We start from the raw sequence: 18361 nt of genomic DNA, 5'->3' as shown, positions 1-18361 counted from the left end.
ATGTTTGAATGACCTCAGGTGAGGCGATATCATTCTACTCATTTTCATTTAAAAAATGCATATATTCTGTTGTAGATGAGCCTGCTATCCAAACAGTTTGAAAACTCTAAATACACTCTAAAATAAAAATATCTACCGTTTAGGATCTGTATTACATGCTCAAAATACAGTTATTATACTAAGCATAATTACACGTTACAAACAACGAAATTGTAATATAAATATGGCCCAATTCTGCTTTAAAAAGAAGTGTTAAGTGACTTTTTTTCCCCCTTTTTATATATATTTATATATATATATATATCATTTTGTTGATTCCATGTCAATTTATAATTACTATGAAGGCAACAATCACAGATATCTTATCACAATTTTGACAATATCCAAGATCTAAGACCATATCTACTCCCAAGTCGTGACAAAGAAAATATGGATATATTGCCCAGCCGTACTGCAGAGCTACATTTTAGACTGGATAGGCAGAAATCGAGACCTTCAAGTCTCGATTTCAGTTAAGTACAACAAATATTTTCTGAAAATCACAGAGAAAATCTGCTTCCTGTTTACACCTGACACACAGTGCAAGATTTGGTCACATGATACATTTTTAGGTGGTGTGTTATTATGGATAATCTATAGTAAATTAATGGGCAAGTGTCCTGCTTCCTTTGCTCAAACGCAGGCCTAGATCCTGGAGATTCTCCTACTATTGTAAACACAATTTATCATGCATGAACAGCTAATTCTAGAGAATGTCCAGACCCCATATCTACAGATATTGTCCAGAGTTTATGACAGAAAAGTGTTTGTTATGAAACTGCAGGGGGACACATTACATTACACGAGCAGATGTTCATTGGGATTAAGTCTGTACACAAACACTGTTAAGACATACTGTTATGTTGTCCTATCAGAACACTGAACCACTGCAGCTCAAGCAGCGCTGAGGTAATAACTGGACAACAATGCACAAATAACTTCATTATTAGATAGATTTTAATGGAAATATCTATTATCCTTAATTATTTCTCATAAATTAGGGTTTTTCTAATCCTTTCTAAAAACTTTATGAGCATTGGTTGTTTTTATGATTCATTTAATTTGTGCTAAGTTTCTGAGCAATATAAGTTCCATTATTGTGTGTCACTGCTTCCTCCAGCACAACTAATCAATGTAATGTATATAAAATGCACAAAATTGTTTTGATATCTTTCTTTATTTACACCTGTTCATCCCTGCTCCATGACCTGGGGGCCACTGAAAAATCCAGCTTTTTGAGAAAAAGACATCAAAATAGTAATATTTATGATGATTTTTCACATAATTTCAAAATAAAAGTGTTTGTTTTGATGTGGAACAATAAATAGTTCACAATATGAACATATTAATGAAAAACAAAAACATACAGAAATAACTCACTATAATGTGGTGGGCCACAAAAAATTGATTGGGGGGCCGCAAGTTTGAAGTATTTTAATGGTACTTTCTTATTTTATGAATTGTTTTATATTGCTTATTTTATATCCAAGTGTAGTATTTGTCTGATCTAGACCCAGCCACTGTAACAAGTGAATTTCCCCACTGAGGGATCAATAGGTTTATATCTTTCTATCCATCTATACATACGTCTGTCTTTTCTTCTTATTAACAATATTTTTTTTGGGGGGGGGGGGGTTAATCTGAGCATAACCACTGCAGAGCCTGTAAACCTGCCATTCAAATATAATATAACCTCAGGCATGGAAAGACTGCACCGACTCCTCCAGAGTGGCTCGCACCAGCAAAATTTCACTTTTTTTTTTTCGTTTTTCTTTTGTCAGTCACATCTTTATGTCGACCACAAAAAGCATCTCCATCCTACACCACCCTGTATCTGTGTGGGTGAAGGTGCTTTAGGCCAATATTACAGCTGCCCATGGCAAATGTCTGAGCATCTCCCACCCACGCTGACAATGAGGGGTGCTTTCAAAAACATAACAGGCAACAATGTGTTTAGCATTTTTTCCACTGGTGAGGAGAGCCCCTTCCCCTCCAAAAAAAAGGTGAGAAAAAAAGAGTGGGAAAGGAAAGTGTGAGAGGTGGTGAGAAGTGTGTGTACCTCGTCTTGGTGGAAAAAAGGCTGCTCCACTTCTCTCAGAGGGTCTTTCAGATAGGTGAACATAAACTCCTGCACCTTGTTGTTGTCTGTCGCCCACATTTCCTGCAACAAACACGAGACTCATTAGAGCATGAATTACAGTATACTTAAAAAAAGACAATATGAGAATATTACTACCTTCTGAGAGTCGAGGAGGAAGCTCTTCAGGTCCTCGAGGGATATCCTCTGTTCTGGTCTGTTAATGAAACTGACAAAGAACGTCATCAAAAATAAACCACACACACACGTAACGCTGCAGAAAGATACACTGTGTTTGCACTCAAGTGAGTTTGTCCTTTGTTTACCTTTGTAGAAATGGGATCTCCATCTGAAAGATTTGACAAAACGGAAACATTCCAGTTAATTACACCTGACTTCAACTAAAAAGGTAAAATAGATAGAAAAAAATGCTGTGCTTTCAATATTATTCTAATTTTAAATATAATTAAATAATTGTATATGCTAAAAGAAAAATGCCGACAATTGGACTAAAATTCGATATGTGGGCCTTGACAATTGACTCTCAAAATGCTGTGTCGTTCCCATCCCTACTATAGACCATACAGTGTAGTCCTGGTCCTTGATTATTAATACTTGGTGCCAAAGTATCATTACATTACATTTAGCAGACGCTTTTATCCAAAGCGACTTCACAAGAGAATGTAGTACAAGGGGTGGAGTTGAACTTTTGACCATGATGTCTCTGCACACAGGGAACTGGTCTTAACCACTGAGATACCCCAAGTATTGGGGTGTTAACATCTTCGTATATTGTAATTTTCTTTTTTGGTAATGCATGTTTATTACTTATTATCTTTATCTTTACTGTCTTGCTGCTGTAACAATGCAAATGTCCCCTCTGCGGGACAAATAAAGGACTATCTTATCTTATCTTATCAATAATCATATCTCATCAAGAAATGTCAGGATGACGAAACATTGTCGTATCAATACTTGTCCCACCCAAGCAGAGGTAATGTTAATGAACATATCGCAGCCCCCAACATCCTGTAAAGGGCTGAGGGGCACTGAGGTCATCCATTTAATCTGACCTCAGCTTGCCTGCCTTCTTTGTTGTGTGTGTGTGTGTGTGTGTGTGTGTGTGTGTGTGTGTGTGTGTGTGTGTGTGTGTGTGTGTGTGTGTGTTTAAGTGCATGTGTGAGTGTGTGTGTCCTAATGGTCTCCACCAGAGGGGTTTGCTGGGTTTTTAGCTGGTGCATATTGATCTCACAGCCATTTGAGAGCAGACAGATTGGGAGTGGGGGCGGTGGAGGACGCCTTAGCGGGGCATCAGATGGACGAGGAGCTGGAAGGACTGAAAATGCTTGAGGTACACAGAACCGAATCTGTGGATCCGTCGAACGACTGCACTTACATTTTTCTGCGCGTCGAACATGAGGCTGCGATAGAGGTGGGCAAACTGACTGAAGGACACGTCTCCGTTCCTCAGCTCTGTGTCCTGAAAAGAAAAGAGTGGGGGTAAAAAATGACAGATGACAGTGAACCATTCACTCTCACATATTAACAGTGAAAGGAAAGTGGGCAGAAAGAAGGGAGTGGAGCGGGGGGGGGGGGGTGGGGGCTTCACTGATAGAGAGGTAGTGCTTACCGGAAATCTCTCTCGGAGGAATCTCATGTTGGGCACCCTGTAGTTGACCTGGCTCAGCATGCTCTTCAGATCCTTACAGGATATCCTAAACACATACACACTTTTTTTAGTTGGAACACAAACACGGACATGCACATACAATAATAATTTAAATTAGCATGCATTTGTAGACACGGAGTAAAGCGACACACAACACATTGCCTCCTCGTGATCTGCTGAGCCCTTTTGGATTCTTTTTTTTTTTTTTTTTTACTACACAGCCTGGAAGACAATAACCTGACAACATAACAAAGGCTGGCTCTTTTGTCGTAAGGGACGTAAGAGCCAAACACCTCTGTTCGTCTCCTCCATCCTTTCGCAGTCTGTTTCCTGCTGCAGGAAGAGGCACTGGTGTGCGGCTGAGAGCTCAGTTCCTTCACTACACCTCAAACAGATCGCTCTCTCTCACACACACACACACACACATACACACGGCGCACACAGACGACACGCTAGGGAAAGCGACCCGCGACTGACGCAACCAAACAATTCACTTTTATCTAATTACAGCCATTTCCTGTGAGGGTGATCTGATTACCTGCTGTTGTCATATTTTAACTGAGCAGACTTACCTGTCTTCTCTGTTGCGATCAACTGCATAGAACTGCTTGCGTAACCACCTACAAAAAAATCCCCCAAAGAGATTTAATGTAGCAAACAGGAAAAAAAAATGCTTTCAATAACTTTCAAACGCCTTGCATGTGGTGTTTTTATTCACCTCTCTATCTGGAGTGGTGTTGGTGACTTCAGTGTGTCGGCTACAAGCCAGTTTAAGCCCTTCACCCACATGGTCATCTCCTCATCAGACGTAGCTGAGGGAAAAAAAAAACAATATGATTCATTTTCGTTGTAACATGTTTTTACAGTAACCTAAAGTGGACACACTAAAGATCTTTTGAGGTTTGATGCAAACTGAACATAGGTTCTTGGAAGGGAAGAGTGAGGTGAGGGATATTCAGCTGCAACATGCAGAATTCCAATGTGCCTGTACTGTAAGTTTATGCACAAATGGGAAATAGAAAAACCTTAAAATTAACCTTAACATTGTTTTTCTATTATACAGTTCGAGCACCCCTCGGCTCTACTCGACTCTGTTTAGCATCAGCCACGTCATTTCCCATTACTCCATAGAACCTCCTCAACGTTGGCAGGGTCACCATAGCACAGCTGCTCGAAACTGCCCTGACTTTGTTTTATACGCGACACAAACTAGAGACAGGCAAAGCAGCTTTCCGGTGTACTGAGTCATTTAAAAAGATTTGTTGTTCAAATAGTTCAGTACTTCCTGCATGACCGGTCGGTCAAATTCGCTGAAATACAGCCGAAAGAACAATTTTGGATTTCAGCAGTGCCGTCGCTAAACACACCAGACTCTTGAGATGAAATGTCCTTGCTAAATGCTGGACATTAACTTTTTAACTGATGGCGCTCATGACTCTTCCATTCTGTTGATGTCACATTTTAGTATCGCCGCAGCTCGCTTGAAACCTCTGCAGGTACTATCCCAAATGGAAATGCAAAAAAACGGTATAACGGAAAAGCTCCATAAGTGCATATCAGTACTAAATATCTCTAATCAGCCACATTAAATAACTCATTTGTTTTAATCACAGTGAAATTAATCATTCCATAGTAAAAAAGCATCTTCTTCACAGTGTATCTAGACACATATTGAAGTGAGAGACACACACCCTATTCACCGATGTAGCCTTATACTTCATTATTTTAAAAGATAAAACACTGATGTGTTACTTGTATCCGAGTGTGTCTGCACTTACCAGCAAGGCTCAGCGTCTTAAGGCGAAACTCGGTGCCATAGAGGATGACGAAGCAGTGAGCCTGGTCCAGCCGCGCTGCCGAGTCCTCCAAGTAACGCTCAAAGTCCCGGGACTTCTGTCCAGGACGGATCTCCTTGATCTCTCGAATGTCAACTGAGAAGACACAGCGATGATGCACAGAAAGATGTTAGCAAAGCAGAGAATAAACCAGTCAAGTGTAAACCATAATAGCTGTAAGATGATATGAAGAATGTTGATGTTTTAACATTATGGCTGAACATCAGCACTGATGAGCCGATTGAATTTTTGTTGCATCAATCAATTAATCAAATTTTTTTATAGATTATTAGATTATGACAATAATCCTTAGTTGCAGCACTACAATAGAACGTATTCATAATTTTATTGAACAAATCTGTTCTTTCTTTTTGTTTCAAACACACAGAGACCATTTCAAACTTTTATTTGAACTGACCAAGTTTAAAAATGAAACCAGAGATGGGTCAGGGCTTCAGTCTGTGACCAAATGACCAAAACACCAAAACTTGAGACAGTGCTTGAGACAAATCTACTTGCGCTCATGGAACTAAATTTGACTCTGCATTGAATTCTGCCTAAAGAAAGTGTAATCCCTCAACTAAACCATGACCAATTAATGCATAACCCTGACCTGAACTTCACTACAATTTAAATCGTTACCAGTTTCTCAGAAAAATGAGGTTCTTCCTCATTAGAACCAGGGTTTGGTCTCTATTAAGGACTACTGGTCCCGACAATGTCAGTGTTTCTTCCAGAAAAGCTACTTAAGAGGACACACACACACACACACACACACACACACACACACACACACACACACACACGCCTCCTGCTCCTCTTCCTGCAGCCGACAAACCGCACATCCTGTGCTTTTGTCGCCTACACGCCACATCTGTGCTCACGTATGTGTGTGAATGTGCAATGTTGTTTTCTGAAACAGGAGAAGAAAAATGTATATCTTCTCATGCAGAAGCAGAGTTCTTTAATCACACATCACATCCGAGTTTAGTTCAACCTGCCCGACAAGCCAGAAGACTTCCGCCGAGAGCGAGGCGGCTCTGATAAAACACCGTCAGTCATTTCAGTCAAAATATTTGGAGCTGCCGTCCTCAGACAGATGCAGGAAATAAAGAGATAGCCAGAGGTGTGACCTCGCCAAAGCAGATGAGAGGAGGCATCCTGCTCCACACACCAGCACTTCCTCCTGTGCTCCCTTTCCTCCCTTTCACACCATTTTCTACAACTCTAGAACTTTTGCTCAAGAACTCCACAATTCAAGCCTTTGCTGATAAATCACAGAGTTTTAGAACAAAATATTACATTTTTAAATGAATATTGCATTTTCCTGCAAAGGCTACGATTATATTCAACAAAAGAAGATGAACACCACAGGCTGCCAAACAAGAACTGATTCATTCTGTACGACTCGTCCGTACTGGTCAAGATTAGTGGATCGGATATGAGTCAGAAAAAAGGGCAAAATCTGGTCTTAGATTTTGGATAGTCATGATACAGATTTTTCCTGGTTTTAAAGGCTGTTGCACTTTAATCATATAAGGCTGCAACAATTAATTGTCAACTCATTTTAAAAATCATTTAATCGGTTTGTTTTTTTCATAATGAAAACAATTCTGATTTTGAAAATTATGAAAACTGTTCATCACTGTTTACCAAACCTGGAAATTACGATGTTCCTGAAGTGTCTCGTTTTGTGCACAAATCAAAATGATCCTATGGAGCAAAGAAACCAGAAATTCACATTTGAGAAGCTGAAAAGCCAGAGAACTTGTTTTAATTATAAAAAATTATAATTGATAATAAAGTTAGTTGACGATTCATTTGGTAATCAACTGAACGTTTAATCGCTGCAGCCCTAAATACAGACCACAGACAGTAGATCATTTATTTTAGAGTGTATTTACAGTCTATTGTCTTCCTACTTTGAGAACCACACACAAATTATTTTAATACTTCAAAAGGTTAAATTGTGCAGTTGGTGGCTAAGATATGATTCGCGATATCAGAGGGAATGATCATTATTTTCATTCAAAAAAAGATATCTTAAATGACTACTGTTTGATATTTGTGCGGATCTGAGAGAAACAAATATGTTGTTTTGCGTAGGGCAAAACCATAATTAATCTAAAATGATATTTAAGAGACATTGTGTCTCTTGCAACTTTAAAACTGCAGTAGGCCACATTGTGATTTCAATACTCTTCACCTGGCTCAATGTCATTTACACCCTTCACTGATCAAAGAATAAGTAAACAAGACCACAAATATGCAACAAGGCATTTGATTTGAACTTTGGAGAAGTGAAAGGTTGGTAATGTAGACAGACTGAGATTCTGTTCCTCAAACAGATATTTAATAATTAATATTCTGCCTCATTTTCTTTATGTTGTATGATTTCATACAACATAATTAGGTTATTAGTGTGACAGACTCTTCAGTCTGTCATCAAACAGTTCTTGATCAAAATCTTGGGCCTCTAAATGCAGTTGTCAGGTTACATCTAACATCTAGCTCAATAAAAGCTTATATTTATCCGTCAGTATAATCCAGATAAATCCAAGCTATTAATTTGCTATTAAAACAGTTTTATGACAAATTAACAACTGTTATTTTTAAGGTCTGTGTGTCTTGTGTTTTTATTGCAATAGTTTAGAAGATCCAACACTAATTTGGTTCTCTTACACAATGACGATTGCATTCTTTCCCATTATATATTACATTATCACGGATTAAATGCAATAATTGTCTCCATCGTATCAGACATTTGGTGATGAAGTGAGGGTTACACCAAACAGAACACTTACAAATACATATAAGGCTATTTACAAAAGCACTACTTCAACTACTTTGAATAAAATTGAATTAAAAATGAAAGCAATGAATAAGTTGCCGCTATAAATAACTGTATATTCTGAGCATCAAACTATATTGTAACGCTCAGCTGTTTCAGTGTACGCCAGCTTCTTTCATATTACATAGAATAAAGTTTCCCTCTGACAAATAATCATCACCACCCGCTACATGGATTCTGTTCCCCTTTCCATCACAGCGTCTAAGTGAGTCACCTACAGAGCTGCACTTGTTTCCCACCAGTGACAACCTGAACCTGACTTTACATCATTGTCATATCTGACATAAACAACGTAAAGGCAGACAGGAAACGATGCAACGCGGGAAAACTCGTTGAACTCATTTCTCAGTGGGTTTTTTTTCTTCAGAAATCACTTAAATCAAGTGTAAAACTGTAAAAACAAAAAAGGGAGACGCGTGTTTACTAGAACTGACATCAGACGTGTGTGTGTGTGTTTGTGTGTGGTATGGAGGTTTGGAAAAAGCAGGTCAGAATGATGACATTTTCCACAAAGTGCATTTTAAATCAGAACTACCTGATGATTTCTTCACTGCTGTGCCAACATGGTTCACTGTCGAGACATTTCTAGGATATACCCGTCAAGATTTGCTTTGTTTCCTGGACTCAATTTACTGTTTACATAAGGGCAACTGTGTTTCTGTACACCTTACTGCCCCAAGTGCTGTCTCACTTAAGTCATTGCATTTTAAAAATGTCAAGCAACGTGACATTTCCAGGTTCCCAGAGTTCAACATAGATATTCAATAAAATAAATTAATAAGGAAAACAAAAAATTAAAAATCAGCAAAAACAACTGAGAAACAACAGCATGTTTTTCTCAAGAAATTGATCGATTATTCATCAAAAGTAGATTCAAAAGATTTTTTTTCTCTGTTTGTCACTGATAGGGATGCACAATATTATCGGCACGATATCGGTTTTGGCTAATATTGGCTTTAAAATGTGTCGCTACCTCCTTGACTGTGGACCTTGACAAAATCACCCCTGCAGTGATTTAAAACGGCAAAGCCATAAATGGGTGTGTCTCTTACACTTTTAATGTATATACATGTGTAATTTTTGTTATACAAAAAAAAATTATTAGGGAGAAAATTAAAATGTAGTGATGCTCTACTCGTTTCCATCAACTCTGTCCTAAAACATTTTCTGACAGGGAGGAGCTAATCTACTGTATATAGTATATCATAGTAATGCTTTTATAACTATTAGGTCGGACTACTTCAGTGTCTGTTTTTATGTTATTTTATTGTACATTTCATATTTTGTTTTTAATATTTTCTTAGTATCATTTTACATGATGTACTGTTGAACTTTTGAGCTGCATTTTATGAATGAAAGGTGCTACATAAAGACTATTATCATTACTACTACTACTGCTGCTGCTACTACTACTATTATTATTATTATGATTATTATAATTATCCATCAGTAATATGCAGATTGAATGTCATTCTCATTGGTGCAGGGGATGCTGGGACTGTATTTCTGCCACTCATTCAGCAGAGAATCATCGGTGTGTCATCTTAAGTGTACCACAAAAATTATTTGTATTATTACCCACACTCATGAGATTGTGTGTCCACGTTTGTTTAATCAAATGTCACCAGAGGGCCTCCGTAGTATGCCCAGTATTTAATAGTATATAATTTTCAAACCCGACCACAATAACATTTAACGGCACTTAAAGTCTTCTTTTTTCTGGTTCTTCAGATTTTTCTGTCATGGGAAAAAAAAACTGTTGCTTAACTGGTACACTCTTTTAGAAATATCTTCATTCACCTGTATGTTGATGTTGAGCTGCTGTTATTTGTATAGTATTATTATAGGACACAATATCAATCTAACACAGTAATTCAACAACAGCACTACAAACATGGCATAAAGTATTTATCAGTCTGACTCTGGAGTTGGTATATTTTTCTTAAATTGAACAAAGCTACTGCGAGGTCGTGATGTACATCAGGTCAGTACAGAAGTCATGCTTACTTATGTGCATCACTGCAAACAATGGCTTAATACAACCAGCAACACATTCCACAGCTCATGATGTCAAACTCTGTGAAATCGACACTTCTTCCAAGAAACGACAACAACCGAAGCTCCATTCTGAGCAAAACATCTGATGAAATACTGTAAGGATCTGAATTCAAAACACGGAGACGAGCGGTGTCAGGGGTATCAAATCATAGCTCATGAGCACGGGAGGGAATCTCTAGGTGCCTCGCGATTCGATTACGATTCGGAGGGCCACAATTCGATTTTAAAAGGATCATCGATGCATCTTCATCCAATCTAATCCATCATCTTCTAATTGTTCGATAACTTCATTCATCAATCTATCATTCTATCTACGCACAGAGTAGACCAATACCGCTCCAGAGCCAAAGCGATGGAAAACTTCAGGGTTACAAAACGGCTTCAACAGCTTTACACTGAACTTACACTGCTCTACTGCCACTGTCAGTCTCATCTATATCCACTAAGAAGGTTTATGTGCCGATACTCATTGTTCACCTGCGGTGACTTTTTAATTCTACTCCCTTACAGCAGTGCCACATAGCCCCAACGAGTCCACAGTGTAAAGAAATAAAAAATAAAATAACTCTCAAATCAATACTTTGTTTCTGATTGTGTTTTCTTTGTAAGAAGCGGGATCATTTCCAGTGGAGCGATTAATGTCATGATGATCTTCTTCATTGGTTCAGAATGCAGTAGGTGTAAACAACGGGAGAAGTAGAGGCCTGGCGCCCCCAGCACTTCCTGTAGTGTACTGCAGTATAGGAACATGGCTCCTGAGGTGTGGTGTTGTGATTGAACAAATTTTGTAATTTCGAGTATTATTGAGTAGCCTGAGCCTACAAGCCTAGTTCAGCTGCTCAGCCACGCCCCTTACATGTACGTACGACGTAGTGTTGTCCCTCCCACACTACACATCACAGCAGACAAGTGAACGAAAATGTGGCGGACACAGTGCAGGTGGAGAGTGAGCAGTTGGTGGCTAAGAAAAAGAATAATGACGCTGTTATTTTCCTAAATAAAATGTGTACTTTTACTCGGACACATGTTTCTTAACCATCTTCGTTACTCGTTAATATAAAATAAAAGTTGAGCTGGTGATGTAATGCCTGTCGCTAGTTTTTAGCGGCACCAGGTGTTAGCCGCTCAGCTGTTGGCCGCAGATTTCGTTGTTTACCGTGTCCGACACCGAGGCTCTGGTCTCCTGTCTCCTGGTTTCTGTTGTACACTCCGGACACCGAGTTTCAGCTATCAGCTGTTTAAGCTGTCATCTGAGTGGCCAACCGGTGAGCTAGCAAGCTAACCCGCTTTGTTCAAAATATCGTTATAATATCACATATCGCAGTTGAACAAAAAATATTGCGATATCAGTTTTGGTCCATATCGCCCAGCCCTATGCTTAACCCAACACTGCAAAAACTGTAGGTTACTGTAGCTTTGAGTGGTCATCAAGACTAGAAAAGCGCTATATAAATACAGACCTTTTACACTGAAGAATTCTTTAAGAATTGGATATGCTACCTTTTTGTCTGCTAATACTAACTACTAACACGCTTAAATGGGATGTACTGCCACCTAGGGCAGTGGAGGTGGACACGTGTCATTCAATAAATCAATTCCCGCGCTGGTGCTTGTTTACTGGCTCCTTGGGGCAAAGACAGTGAATTAATAATTGAACGGCATAGTTCCTGTGCACAGAAACATACCGAGCGGGGTTGCAACTCGCAATTATGGTCATAATCAGTTCATATGTTGCTTACTTTCTCTATACATCGATGACACATTTGGTCCATGAAATGTTACTCCATGGTGCAAAGACTCCAGAAAATATTCAGATTTTAGCAGCTGAAAAAAAAAATAAACTAATTAAAGGCTTACCAAAAATAGTTGACGATTAATCTAGTAGTAATTGATTATTAACAAATTAATCGTTGCAAGGTATTCAAATGTTTTTGTCCTGCTTTTACTTTCAAATTAGTCTGTTACCACCACTGTCTTCTATTTGACCACATCCTGCTTCATCAAGATAAGTCGCTGACGTTGTTATCAATCTAGACAGACCTACATTTCTTTGTGCAATGTTATAATATACCACTGTAGTGTATGTATCATATAGCATGACATCATATCGATAAAACAAGCATCCTTCAAGAAACAGAGTGACGCAAAACAGGTACACTAGTACTCTGCACTTTATATTTAGCAACACACCAAATTGCTGTCTCTAGAGCTGACATTATTGATAAGATGCAAATACTACAAGGCTAAATTCTTCCAAATGTTCACACACTTCCAATAAAAAAAAAACACCTACATATTCTATTTCTGTACATTAATGAGCTGCCAAGGCCAATTTCACATCTCCAGGAGTATCAAATGACAGCTATGAGCTCATATGTGTATGAAACTGTTCATCCCAGAAAAGACAATACTGTTGTTATAAAAAAAAAACCTCAGCCTTCTGTCCTCTTTTCTGAGTCTGAGTGTGTGTGCGTGTTCTCTTTCTGTTGCATCCGGAGCAGAGTGCAGCTGTGCACAAGGCATCCTGCAAACCCCAAGACAGACAACTTAACGACTCACTCACTCTCCTGCATGTATCCTCTGTTATTCAACAAGAAAATAAAAACAACTCACTGTTTTTGCCAGAGATTAACTTCAAATTCAGCTTCCTGCTAAATTACAGTCTACTCCTTTTAATGCAACAGTGTTCCAGGAAGCAATATTTCCTTTTATTGTCAACAATGCCTTTGTACCTGACATGTGATTTATTGGATTTTGGACAAGTGAAAAAAGAATACATCTGTCACTTGCAACTGCAACTATTATTTTCCTCGATTAATTGAGTACTTGTGTGGTCCACAAAATGTCAGAAAATGTTTCCCAAATCTGGAATGAATGTTTTATTTAGTCCACAAACCAAAATCATTGAGTTTTAATGATTTCTTTCTTATATGGAGCAAAGAAACCTGAGAATATTCACGTTTAATAGGCTGAAAATTGTTGACAATTTAGTTATTGACCAATCATCGATTAGTTGACTAATCGTTGCAGTGCTATATCACTTTAAAATCTACTTAATTCAGAATTGTTATCCAATTTTTTTTCATTAAAGTATCGTCTGAAAGCAACAACAGCACCCGTAGATGCCATCCCATAACCACTAAAACTAAAAAGGTTTTGAGGGTTACTTATTCAGTCCTACATGACTGTTTTTTATATTGTTTATTTACTCACAATGTCATGGTGTCACTAGATTTATACCAGATTTTAAGAGCATCTTGTAAAAATGGGATGTTGGAATGCACAATATTGGAAATTTTGCCAATATCCGATATGCCGATATATATCAGCTTTGGTCTATATATATATATATACTTACTTCTAGCTCTTGTTTGTACCCAGCTGTTTAAATGCACTTATTGTAAGTCGCTTTGAATAAAAGTGTCTGCCAAATGACATGTAATGTAATATATTAGAGATGCACCGAAAATCATCATCGTTTTTTCGTCCAAAATACTTTTTTAACCGAAACAAAACAACCAAAACAGGATGTTGTGATGACGCATGAAAAATGGCAGCCAGCAGCACACGCCTGTCTATAAACTGTTAAACTATGTTTTATTTGCAGATGATACCAACTTATATTGCTCAGGGGAAACCAACCGTCACAAACAATAGAGAGAGTAGCATAAAATGAAGATTTGGTTTAGTAAAAATAAAGTATCCCTAAATATTGATAAAGCTAAATTAAATTTGTTTATTTCTTATGTTTTATAAGAATGTATGTTTAAAATGTGTCAGTACAATTGTACCTGTGTACCTATTTTGATTAACTGTGACCTAAATAAATGAAATAATACCTATAATTGGACTTTTAGCCGATATTCAATATGCTGATATTTTTAGAGTGCTTGTGCCGATAACTGAGATATATACTGTATGTATATATATATATATATATACATATACATACAAGTTTTCCCTGTGTCCAACTGCAGAGGTTATTTAGTCTCTTCTGTCGTGAAATTAACATAATATTTTTCATACTGATGTCGCAGCAGATGTAGATATAGATTGGATATACCTGCATCAAGAGTTCAGTCAGAATCGACTACTTTGTCATGTGCAGTGTTATCTAATTTTCCAGAAGAAACAGAAGAAGCAGCTTCATTTCTGCTTCTGTAGTAAACAAATGCTGCACATCCCCTAACTGTCCACTACCCATCTCATTTTCCCAGTCTGTGACTTTCCTGTCAGTTCATTATTATTATTTTTTGGAATGAAAATACAGCAGTAACGAAACGAAAACACGTCACGTTTACGTCACTGACACTCAGTGATGCTGTACCAGCAAACCAGGAAGTCATGATCAGATCGACTGTTTATATGAACACCAATGTTTACATGGCATATTTTTATTCTGAACATGGTACCAAAATAAAAATCTATCTGTACCATGCCAGTTTTTGGTACTCTTTCATTTAATGGAGAGGAAAGCAAAGTGGTCTAGCTCCTGAAGGACGGCGCCAGACGCACAAGGGAGGGAGATGAGTAATCCATTATTCGCTTGATTATAAAAAGTTGATCAAGTTACTGTGACTGTTAAAAACATACACAACTAATGTTTTTTACTCCAGCGTCTTCCTAATTTGTAATGCATCCATTGTCACAAGGTGGCAGCTGCAACAGCAAGCATTTAGGTAATGGACATCTTGTTTTCAGAAGTGATTAAGTTTTACGAGGTTTCTTGAATGCACCTTGAAACTGCTCCTCAAAAGTTCAACAAGCTGTAGATTCCACAGAAGTGATCAAATTTACCAGGGTCTTTGAATTCATCTTGTTATAAATATTCAACAAATAAAATTTGGTTGGACCAGAGAAGTGCTTTATAAAAACAATGGTTTGTTTTTATATAGCACTTCTCTGGTCTTGATGACCATTCAATGCTGCTTTTACACTACAGTTTTGCCATTCACCCATTCACTCACACTTTCATACAGCACATCTATGTGCAGCACTTATCAGTCCTCTTTCATACCCATTCACACACTGCCAGCAAAGAAGTCTGGAGCAACATGGGGTTAAGTGTGTTGCCCAAGGACACATCAGCATGAAGACTACAGTCAATTATATCCATCTGTATCGTGACATGATATGGTCTTAGACTTTGAATATCGTCCGGGAATCAAACCCACCATCACCACTAGCGGTGCCTCAACAAATAAGACCATTAAATATGCAAACAGCATTTTGCTGGAAATGCCCATCCCTGTGGCGTAATACAGTCCATTGATTGGTCAACAGAGAATCATTAATATCGTGCAAATGTGTTCTTTATTGGCAGGCTACACTGCTAGTGCTAGTGTGATGTCATGCTATTGTCTTTTTAAATAAACAATTGCATGTATTTATTTATTTATTTATTATATTGATTACTGCTTTTTCATTTATATAATAATAATAATAATGATAATAATAATAATAATGATCTAAAATATTCAGTGTATTGCACAGATTTATTCAATATAATAAATATGATGATTATCAATGCAACAGCCTTTAAAACTGGGAAAATATATTATGATATCCAAAATCTAAGACCAAATCATGTCCCATGTCATGATATAGATATAAGACTAATACATCAACCCAGTCCTAGGCATAAGTGGACTTATTCTGGTCTGCAGTGAAAGCTGTGATATCGGTATTGATATTGGACACTAAAAGGTGCAACAGTGTGTGTGTGTGTGTGTGTGTCTTGTTTTTGTTGGTGTCTGTTTGCCACTCACTCTCTCCCTCTATTTTATCCGTGACCCGGGTCCAGATAATAGTCCTGGTCTCCAGCTTGACTTGAAAAGTCTTCCTCTCTGGCCGCTGGGATTTCTTTGAGTAATACAACGTCAGTACTGTCCCCAGCTCCAGGTCGCGGTAGAGGTTGTTCATCTCCGTGTCGTTGTCCATCCACGGAACAGGTCCGTTGGAAAAGAAGCTGGAGGTCCCCGCCATGTTCACTTCCCCTGTTTGTTATCCGTTTCCTCTCAGAACAATCTGCTCAGTCCAGGCCTACAGAGGGATACCTACAGGAGGAGAGAGCAGGAGGGGAAACTCATGAAACAACTAATCCTCTGGGACTTACAGTGTGTCAGTGCCGTGTACACATTCTACTGAAGTGAAGCCTTTCTTTACACAGCACTGGAAAACTATTTGTAATCCTGCAGAATAGCTGTCAAAAAGGTTTCTAACTGCCAGATTATTTCAAGTGATTCACATATACATATTCAAGCTTCTGGATGCTTTTAGGACAAAAACACGCTGACAATGATAACCTAGACGTTAATGTACAGAAACAAACAGAAAAGTGACCATATTGTAAAAATTAGGGATGCAACTAACAACTCTTTTCATAATGGAGTAATCTGCCTTCTGTTTCTCGATTGATTCGTTCTTTGGTCTACAGTGTGCCAAAAAGGATGTCTCTCAAATGTCTTGTTTTGTACTCCAACCAGAATTGTTCACTTTTAGCGATTTCTTCATTGAATGGAGCAAAGAAACTAGTAAATATGCACATTTTAAAAGCGGGAAAAATCAGAGAACTTGTTTTAATTACTTAAAAAACACTCTAAACTATTAATGATTATCAAAATACTGTAATTCGTTTAGCAATTGATTAATTAACAATGGATGTGGCCGCCCTAGACTCCCTCCATTTACATTTAGAATAAAAACATCTGTATGCTTGGTTATATATTTTTATAGCATTACAGCATTTTTGGTAACGTATTTGTTATTCTAATTTTAGTCAGACGTATTTGTAACAATACAAAATGTAATGATTTGCCACGTGCTTTGTATAATTCTGGCTACCAAGTGATAGTTGTGTGAGATTAGTAACATGCATTTGAAAGACTGTACGAGATTATAACGTTTTTTGATTAAAAATGTAACACTACACAATTTAGTGACACTCTTTTCCTGACGTTAGTGACGTTTTTTGCAACATTAGCTCACTTTTTCCCTCTGAAGGCTTAAAATTCAAACACAAACCAATTTCAATACAGTACTAAAGCAATTTTGTTGTACAATTACCGCAAAAAATATCGTGAAATACCGTGGCGTGATGTGATATTTCCATGTCGTTTCATGTCTAAAAGGAGACATTAAATTATAAAGGGTAAAATGTCAGTGACAGCGCGGGATAAAAGAGTTAAAGAAGAAAACGTCTGGTGGCTAATTTCACGGCGTGGAAACGGGGCCGGTGTGTGCTAGCATGTCGGTGGGCTAAAAGGCAAGAGTCATGGCTGGTTTCTTTCCCGGGGGGGGGAAGAAAGGGGAAAAACAGTAGCTCAGGTAGCAGTAGCTGCATGCTGGCCTTCACAAACCTCCCCTGTGTTTTCGCCTCACCGTGAGGAGAGAGAGAAAAACAAATGGAAAACAACACGTCGCAGGGGCAGCTGTGTGTGCTGCTCAACCTACCGCCGCATTCTCGGCCCGACCGCACATCTCCAACAGCTGAGTCCGCTCCTCTCCAGGCTCCCTCCCGACGTGCTTTCTCCGTTTCCCCCCCTGACCTGCGTGCCCAGGTTCTTCAGTGACTTAAATCATTGCCAGGGCCCGGACGGAAAGGCGCTGTGGTCCCCGACGGCCACAATCACAGCGTCCGCCTCAACCCTCCTGCTCTACGTCCACACAGAGAGGAGAGCACCGAAACGACCGTGGTAAGACTGAGGCAACGCAGGCCCTTCCCCCCAGAGCGACCACCAGCGGCGTGAACGAGTCAAAACCTCAGAAACCCACACTTCCGGTGCGGCTTTTCACAATAAATGAACAACTTGTTGCATTGACACCACTTCTAT

At 38.5% G+C, this 18361-nt stretch overlaps 1 protein-coding gene across 2 annotated transcripts in view; it reads right to left on the bottom strand.

The window, feature by feature from the left end:
- plcg1 (phospholipase C, gamma 1) overlaps positions 1 to 18262 on the bottom strand; it is a 37502-nt gene extending 19240 nt beyond the window's left edge. For both annotated transcript variants that reach the window (XM_058642763.1, XM_058642764.1), the window contains exons 1-10: positions 17982 to 18262; positions 16298 to 16585; positions 5564 to 5716; positions 4504 to 4597; positions 4358 to 4405; positions 3747 to 3831; positions 3513 to 3596; positions 2443 to 2465; positions 2276 to 2345; positions 2099 to 2200 (exon numbers count right to left, since the gene is read on the bottom strand). In XM_058642763.1, the coding sequence (XP_058498746.1) occupies positions 2099 to 2200; positions 2276 to 2345; positions 2443 to 2465; positions 3513 to 3596; positions 3747 to 3831; positions 4358 to 4405; positions 4504 to 4597; positions 5564 to 5716; positions 16298 to 16514 (876 nt within the window). In that variant the 5' untranslated portion in view covers positions 16515 to 16585; positions 17982 to 18262. The remainder of the gene's footprint in view (positions 1 to 2098; positions 2201 to 2275; positions 2346 to 2442; positions 2466 to 3512; positions 3597 to 3746; positions 3832 to 4357; positions 4406 to 4503; positions 4598 to 5563; positions 5717 to 16297; positions 16586 to 17981) is intronic.
- Between the last annotated feature and the right edge of the window lie 99 nt (positions 18263 to 18361).

The sequence above is a fragment of the Solea solea genome, chromosome 11 (genome assembly GCF_958295425.1).
Source record: "Solea solea chromosome 11, fSolSol10.1, whole genome shotgun sequence".
NCBI lineage: Eukaryota > Metazoa > Chordata > Actinopteri > Pleuronectiformes > Soleidae > Solea > Solea solea.
Note: the sequence above shows the minus strand (reverse complement) of the source record. Positions and strands in the feature narration are given on the sequence as shown.